Source organism: Ambystoma mexicanum, chromosome 5q, assembly GCF_040938575.1.
Source record: "Ambystoma mexicanum isolate Mex_15411 chromosome 5q, UKY_AmexF1_1, whole genome shotgun sequence".
Lineage (NCBI taxonomy): Eukaryota > Metazoa > Chordata > Amphibia > Caudata > Ambystomatidae > Ambystoma > Ambystoma mexicanum.
In genome coordinates this window covers 1239320262-1239328369 of record NC_090933.1, presented here as the reverse complement: position 1 = coordinate 1239328369, position 8108 = coordinate 1239320262, and the positions used below count along the sequence as shown (strand labels likewise).

The 8108-nt window shown below is 46.1% G+C and overlaps 1 protein-coding gene across 1 annotated transcript; it reads right to left on the bottom strand.

Moving 5' to 3' along the window:
• Positions 1-579: 579 nt before the first annotated feature.
• On the bottom strand, positions 580-7582 carry LOC138498377 (lymphocyte antigen 6E-like). The gene is made up of 3 exons (XM_069622155.1): positions 7525-7582; positions 5576-5692; positions 580-776 (listed from the first exon to the last, which is right to left on the bottom strand). The coding sequence occupies exons 1-3, from the start codon at positions 7580-7582 to the stop codon at positions 580-582; spliced, it is 372 nt and encodes a 123-aa protein (XP_069478256.1).
• Between the last annotated feature and the right edge of the window lie 526 nt (positions 7583-8108).

Below are 8108 nucleotides of genomic sequence, written 5' to 3'. Positions count from 1 at the left end.
AAACTGCTGGTTAACCGAATTTCAGGTGTACGAGCCAAATCAAGCAAAAGGGTCCGGATGACCAAAAACTCCTCGCATGTTTGCTCTGTTATCCGGCTACTAATCTTTCTTATCCAGCATTTCCTTAACTGGCACTGTTCTTATTACCGGCAATGCAGGGTCCGGTTAATAGTGCTTTCCAGATAAAAACAATCTTTGACTGCACTTCTCAAACTGTGAAGTTGTGTGACAAACAGTGATGCATTCAGGTGGGAAGTTCCTAGACGGAACATGTGAGCACTTTCAAAGCCTACTCTAGATTGGCAAGTCCCAGGACCAGTAGAAAGGCACTTTACAGAGAGTTTCCCTTCATGCTCTATGGCAGGGTTCTGCAACCAAAGCTCTCCTGTCTATTTGGACTTCAACTCCCATCAGCCATAACTAGTAAAGTCAATGGTGAGGCATCAGGGGATTTATAGTCCAAAACATCTGGAGAGCCACAGATTGCAGACCTTGGCTGTATGGTAAATACTCTTCTGTGCATATTGGAGCTAATATGTCAGCTTGGAACCTTACCAACTCTTGAATTATTTGCAAGCCTTAGAGTTCGCCTCTCTGCAGCAGACCAATGAAGCCCACTGTGGCTGCCAGGACCACGTAGCTGATCTTCACGCCGGTCGCTCCGCTGGTGTTGCACAGGTCGGTGCTGCAGCATTCCGTTTTGTAGCCTATCCCACCCGCACCGACATTAGTCACTGTACAGGAAGAGGCGCATGCCTTGGTGATGGACTTTCCCACTATAAAGTAGAAGTAATAAGATGTTCTGAAAGTGCAGGTGCTGTACACATAGTTTAACCAAAAATGTTAACTCTGAAGTTAGGCAGCAAGTGCTCTACCACTCCCTTCACGTGACTTGAAACAAACTTTAGATAGCTTCAACATTTTCACATTCCCTGCATCCAGGCAGATTAGAATGACCATATGTGATTGGTGCCACCATTTTGTGAATACTAGTAAGGGCTGTGTGTATTTTACCTACAATGCTAACAAAGACCAACATGTGGCAACATATTTTTTCATACATTTGCATAGCGCTCATTTTAATCATGTGTCAGGGCTGAGCCTTGATTGTGCATCAGAGACCTCCATTGGCTTTTCTGGAGATTGACAGATGGGGACCAAGGGAGCCATGCCACAATGACTCATCCGTCACAGGACCACCCATGGCGGAATGCAATATCCATCTGGTGATAGAAAGCACCACATGGGGGCTTACAAGCAGGCTGCCCTTCAGTTCTGGTGGTACTGCACACTTGGATGTGGGTTGGGTGCCCGCAGCCGACATGTGGCCACATTCGCAGCACTTGGTCTCTAACCTTGCATGTGTGGAGGCCGAAGACTGTCCTGGATCTACAAGTCCCTACATTCCTCTTGCTCGTACAAGATCAACTGCTTTCCTTATTAGAATCACTGAAATGTCAACAGCTTGGGATCAAGTCAGGCCAGGATCCAGCAGGGAGGGTAGGCTCCCACAAAGCCCCTCTTCCCCCCTAGAACAGAGCCCTAGCCAGTGGTGTTAACCCCCACTGTAAGTGGGTTGTGGGGGTAGGCAAGAGGGATTTCACTCTATACATGCTGCAGCAACTTCAGTGTGATTAGCATCCTCAAGGGCTGCACTGCAGTCGACCTGACCAGAGTTTGTTTGCTTGGCCTGGGCAGTGATAAATGCATCCACGGTCAAGAAAGCACAAATGACCAGGGAGATGGAGGACCATTCACACCTCTAAGTGAGGTAGCACACTTGCTCATGCAGGCAGCCTGAAACTATCTAGCAAGATCCTGTGTTGCTTTTGTTTTTTACTTCACTGTAGTTATGGTTAAGTTGCTCAACCCATAGGAAGAGCAGTTTTCGGGCGATTTATAACTCTGGTGCAGTTTGAAAACTTCTGCACAAAACTTTTCAAAAAAAGTATGCAGCCACCTCTGAATAATTTTGCAAAGTTTTGTGTGTCAACGAGGGAAAAGTTATAGGGGGCGTCCCAAAACTGCCTCCCTGATGACGTGTAAGAGCACAGAAACCGGTCGGAGGAGAACACCAGTGGCTGAGAAGGTTGTGCAGGGAACTGGAGTGCACCCCTCTCCTTGCTTTGCCATATTTCCAGGATTTTGAAGGGTGGAATCTTCAAGACCTGATAGGGTGCTGCACCGGGGTGACATATGCCCAGCTTTGGAGTGCCTCACTGCAGGCTACTCCCCCCAACCCCTTTCTCCATTGTGGGATTGGGCGTGAGCTTTTTCCTTGCTAACCTGATGACTACATCTACCAGAAGCCCTTGCAGCAGAAATCATCATTGATTATCATCACCTGCACTTGCTGTGAGCTGCAAGTCAAGACTGCCTCCCTGATGACGTGTAAGAGCACAGAAGCCGGTCGGAGGAGAACACCAGTGGCTGAGAAGGTTCTGCAGGGAACTGGAGTGCACCCCTCTCCTTGTTTTGCCATATTTCCAGGATTTTGAAGGGTGGAATCTTCAAGACCTGATAGGGTGCTGCACCGGGGTGACATATGCCCAGCTTTGGAGTGCCTCACTGCAGGCTACTCCCCCCCCCCCTTCTCCATTGTGGGATTGGGCGTGAGCTTTTTCCTTGCTAACCTGATAACTACATCTACCAGAAGCCCTTGCAGCAGAAATCATCATTGATTATCATCACCTGCACTTGCTGTGAGCTGCAAGTCAAGACTGCCTCCCTGATGACGTGCAAGAGCACAGAAACCAGTCGGAGGAGAACACCAGTGGCTGAGAAGGTTCTGCAGGGAACTGGAGTGCACCCCTCTCCTTGTTTTGCCATATTTCCAGGATTTTGAAGGGTGGAATCTTCAAGACCTGATAGGGTGCTGCACCGGGGTGACATATACCCAGCTTTGGAGTGCCTTACTGCAGGCTACTCCCCCCCCCTTCTCCATTGTGGGATTGGGCGTGAGCTTTTTCCTTGCTAACCTGATCACTACATTTTTTTTACCGGGCTTGCAGTGGCAGCCCTAAGTTATGGTTAAGTTGCTCAACCCATAGGAAGAGCAGTTTTCGGGCGATTTATATCTCTGGTGCCGTTTGAAAACTAAAGCCTTGGAGCACAGACATGTTGCTAGGAGAAGCCATAAGTGTACAGAAGAGTGGCAGTATGCTCCTCACCGGTGTCAGAAGCATCAAAGGTTTCAGCAACAGAGAACACCAAGAGGGGATGATCTTTTGGCACTGTAACCGGTGATAGAGAAGAGTCACTTGGTAGAGTTAGAATAGAAGGCACCAAACTAAGACCTGAGCTCTAGTCCAAACGTTACTGCTTCGTCAAATAAGGTGATGTCAGTAAATCATTTTATCACCCCACATTTAAATCTTCACATCTATCAACATGGGAAGTGCATGGAGCTGCATTTTAAGTCAGGCAGTAGTTTGAGCTTTTCATAGGTCCAAATCAATGAATCCAAAGTAATCCTTATTTGAAGCACAGGCTTAACTGTCCCTTACCCATTAGTGGAGGAGCCACTGTCGGCCCAGTGAATACCTGAGCAGTGAGCAGCTGAAGAGAGAGCTCCTGGGCTGACTGTGTAGTGGGGGCAAATGGATTCCCATAGTATGATGTACCTCCACCAGCACATGCCCAATGAGCTATACAAGGACAGTAGTGATTTGCTTCCACAGATTGCATGGCCCATTGGCCATGCTGGTTGGGGCACAGTAGGATAAAGAGCATGTAGGGGGTGCTCCTGCGCATCCCACGGTACAGGTTGTCCTGGTGGGGGGGGCAGCCGTTGGCACTCTGCGGATGCCAGAAAACCAGGACTGAAGAAGAGGTGTTTGATTGATTCTCTGCAGATTCTTGATTGGTGCCTGCTGGGTGCACGTTTCAGTCCTCCAGAGCAGCTGCAGTACCACAGGGTGAAGAATGGAGAGGAGGGAAGTGTTAGCATGTATGCAGGCATGATGTGTGTGTATGGATGTGTCTGTGTGTGAGCTAAGTGTATATTTGCAGTGTATGCAGGCCTGGGGGAATGAGGGGCAGTGAATGCAAGTGAATGGAGAGGACAGTGCAATCAATGTGCCAGCAATGGGGGTTAATGGCACCCATTGGCACTGCCAGCACAGACCAGTTTCCTTACAGTGGCATTGCTGGCATTATGGCTAATGCGAGCATGAGTGCGCTCTGGCATAGGGTTACTGGCATATATTGACATAGCCAGCATGAACATGATTTCTTACAATGCTGGCATTATTGAGAAAGCTAACGCTAGTGTGTAATTATATGGGCATACTGACATATTAATACACACTAAGCATGGGCATGTTTTATTACAGTGACAATGCTGGCTGGCATTATTGAGAAAGCTAACGCTAGTGTGTAATTATATGGGCTACTTACATATTATCACACTCAGCATGGGCATGCTTTATTACAGTGGCATTACTGTCATTATGGGTGAATCCAACTTTAGCATGTAATCCTACGGGAATTACTGCATACATTGGCACCCGTTTCCTACAATGGCATTATGGGCAAAGTGAACATGAGTGCTACTATGTAATCATACTGGCCTATATTTGCATAGCCAGCATGGACATGTGTTCTTAAAGTGGCATTAAGGGCAAAACAAACATGAGTGTGTAATAACAAATTACTTGGGAGTACTCGCATATGTTAGTGCAGCCAGTGTGAACATGTTTCATTCCAATGGCATCACTGTCATTAGGAGCAAAGTGAAAATTAGTGTATCTGTATGTGGGGATTTTGCATTTATTGGCAACGTCCGCATAGATACGTGTTCATATAGTTGCATTACTGGCATTAAAGACAAAGAAAACAGAGATAGAGGCATATAATGATGTAGCCAGCATGGGCATGTTTTCTTAAAGTGCTATTACTGATATTATGGGCAAAAAGTACATGAGTGTGTAATTATGTGGGGGTATTGGGATATATTAGCACAGTTAGTATGCACATGTGCTCTTACATTGGAATTCCTGCCATTATGGGAAGAGCAAATATGAACAGTCTCATAATCAAATACTGTGATATGTTGGCACATCCAACATAAACATGATTTCCTAGAGTAACATTACTGACATTATGGGCAGAGAAACATGATGGTGTTCTTACATGGGAACACTGGCATTTATTGGTACAACCAGCATAGCCAAGTCTTCTTATAATGGGAATACCAGCATGGGATGCAGGCAGCATGAAAATTTATTTTAACACTAGCACAATACTGGCATATATTTTTGGCATGGGCATCACGAATAAGCATTTGGAAATGCTCCTGTGCCCTGATGGTGAAGTAACATCTATTGCATTTTTGTTATATGTTACTCTACAAAACCGATTGCTAATTGAATGACTTTGTACCCAAATGTGTTAAGAAATGTGTGCTGTAAAATGTACCATTTTAAAACAATATTTTAAAACATTCTCAGCTGGAGAACCCCACCAAACACCTGCTTCATTGGTTCTGGCTCCAGTGCAATTATGGGCAGCTCACACACATTTGTGAAAAATATTTGTATTTTTCCAATAAATAAATTCACCAGCCACCACTTACCTGCGTAATTGATCACATCAGTCTTACAGTTGGTCTCGCCGGATGTGCAGTTGGTGGCTGTCATGCACTGGCTATTATTAGTCTGTGAAGTACACGTGTAGCACCTCAAGGTGTGCGCTGAAAATGTAAAACAGTGATGAGAAATGGTGACACTCTGATCGCAGTAGGTGTCTACTCTTGATTGTGATGTGTGGCTATAGTTGCATCAGTATCCAATGATAAAGTTGCCAAGGAAAATGTCACGGGGAGGGACATTTCCCCAAACTTGCACCCTGAAGAAAATCAAGCTCTTTCCCCACATATTCTAGGAATGAAGGCTAGAATAGTAAATAACACGAGTCCCAGAAAATGCTGCGGAAGGCTTTTAGGATGCAGGAAAAAAAAAATAAACAAAAAAAATCGCCTCCCTGGTGACTATCGCCTGGGTAACAGCTCATTAATTCTTAAAGGAGTATGCCATTCCAAATGCCTCAGACTGCGATGATTATAAGTCGACTTCCCAAATTCGACGTTCACACAATATCACTAAATTAGGGTGACCAGATTTAAAAAGTAAAAAACCGGGACAGGGCAACTAACATAAACGTAGGTCTAACTCTGGAAAGTGGCTGCCGAGGCATTACACTTTAGTAGCGTTTGGAGAAGGATGTTTAAGTTTTACTGTTCCAAGAAACACATTATAATTAATGTATCACAAACTAGCACTGTCTTAAGTTGTAAAAATGCAGCATTTCTTCTGTGCAAGATTGTACATTCCTGCCTGCCAGGGAGGGCCGGCATTAGGGTAGGGCGTGCTGGGTGACATTAGCCCCCCGGGCGCCATTAGCCTCCCGCCACGCCAGCTCGACTGAGTCTTTCAAGGGCTTTCCTGAGCTGGCGTAGTGGGGGAAGGCGCAGCAGGAGCCCTATTGTTATTAAATGCGCCCGCAGTGGCGAGCGCACTTAATAACAATAGGGTGCTGATGTGACACCCTATTGAGATGATTACCTCCCCGCTCTGACGCGGGAGTGAGTTGGTTTTCATTAGACTAAGGTGCTCATGCATTATCATGAGTGCCCTATTCTAGTGATTACCTCCCTGCTCCGACCCGGGAGTCTGTTGGTTTTCATTACACTAGGGTGCTCATGCATTATCATGAGCACCCTAGTCCAGTGATTAACTCCCTGTTCAGTCACCGGAGTGCAGAGTTAAAAAAATAAAATTGGCACCACCTGCCCCACCACATTAACCTGGGGCATGCGGGGAGGTGGGGGAGTGCAACATGTTTCTTATACCGTCTGGGGCGCTGCCGCCGCTAAGGCCAGCACTGCTGCCAGCTATGAAGACCTTCTACAAAGAAACGGGGCCACTGCAGTTTCCAATGGGAACATAATCTTGAGAAAGGGGCACAGAGCACCAAATACCGGGACAGTCCTGGCAAAACAGGGACGTCTGGTCACCCTACTAAATGTTAATGTTCACACCCTTATCAGTAAATGTCGACGTTCACATACTATCACTATCATTACATAAATGTCGACTCCTGCAAGTCGTCCGTTGTAAATTTGATCAAACACGTACCAAACAGTTGCACCTAAGGGAATTGCTGAGCAAATCTGACAAAGGTTTATAAGCATGGGGAAAGTTATCATGAGCGTATCTGCCCCTCTTTTCGAAGTCAGCTAAATTTCCATGAAGCCTCCCACACTGCGAGGAATCCTCTGCTGGGAATGAACAAGGGCCACAGTAAGCGGATCCGAATGATCTGACCGCGGCTGATTTGGCCAGGGTTGGAACGTTTGCATGAGAAAGGTGCGAACTACCAAATATTCGCACCTTTCACATGTGAACACATGTAATACGGGTGTGCTCCGGGAGCGTCCCCCGCAACCACCAGTGCACTAGAGTGAGCAGGGTGTTGCGGGGGACATCCCTGCAGCCCCTGCATTCTTTTTATTTTTATACTTACCTATAATGCTACCACCAAAGGTTTGAACTTTTGGTGTTCGAACCTTTGATGGTAGCATTTTTAGGACTTTTTGACCATGCAAACTTTTGCATGCGGTCAAAACGTCCTAAACCCAGTAAGTGGTTCTATGGGATGTACCCACACTACACAGGTGGCACTGTATCACGTCGCCCAGATCCTTTCACAGAGGCGAATACTCATTTGCATATGTGTCTAATCCTGCCAATAAGTAGAGGCCAGCCCAATATGCCAGGAACATTTTCTATGACCAAGAGTACCAACAGCAGAGCCTCAGACGCATCCTTCTGCCTCATTGTGCATCATGAGTGATGTGCAGATGCCTCTCTTTCAGACAGCAAAGAGTCTGTGCCTGGAATCCACTACTTACTTACAGCTGTATGTGACATAATCACTGGATATAACATCAACAGTGACTTGTAAGTGACTTCAATCCAGCACTCCAACTAAGTCAATGCCTAGTATGGGATGCCCAATGGAAGCCCTTATTTATATATTTGTATGTCAAAGTTCTTTAAATCTGGATGATGAACCCTTATATAACACCCCTCTCTATGAAATCCCCC

Excerpts from the sequence above, each read along its gene's own strand:
- LOC138498377 (XM_069622155.1), bottom strand. The coding sequence starts at position 7,582 with ATGCTACCATCAAAGGTTCGAACACCAAAAGTTCAAACCTTTGGTGGT. Across the intron at positions 5,693-7,524 it reads CTTTGGTGGTAGCATTATAG|CGCACACCTTGAGGTGCTAC; the intron begins GTAAGTATAAAA and ends TTACATTTTCAG. Across the intron at positions 777-5,575 it reads TGATGTGATCAATTACGCAG|TGGGAAAGTCCATCACCAAG; the intron begins GTAAGTGGTGGC and ends TCTACTTTATAG.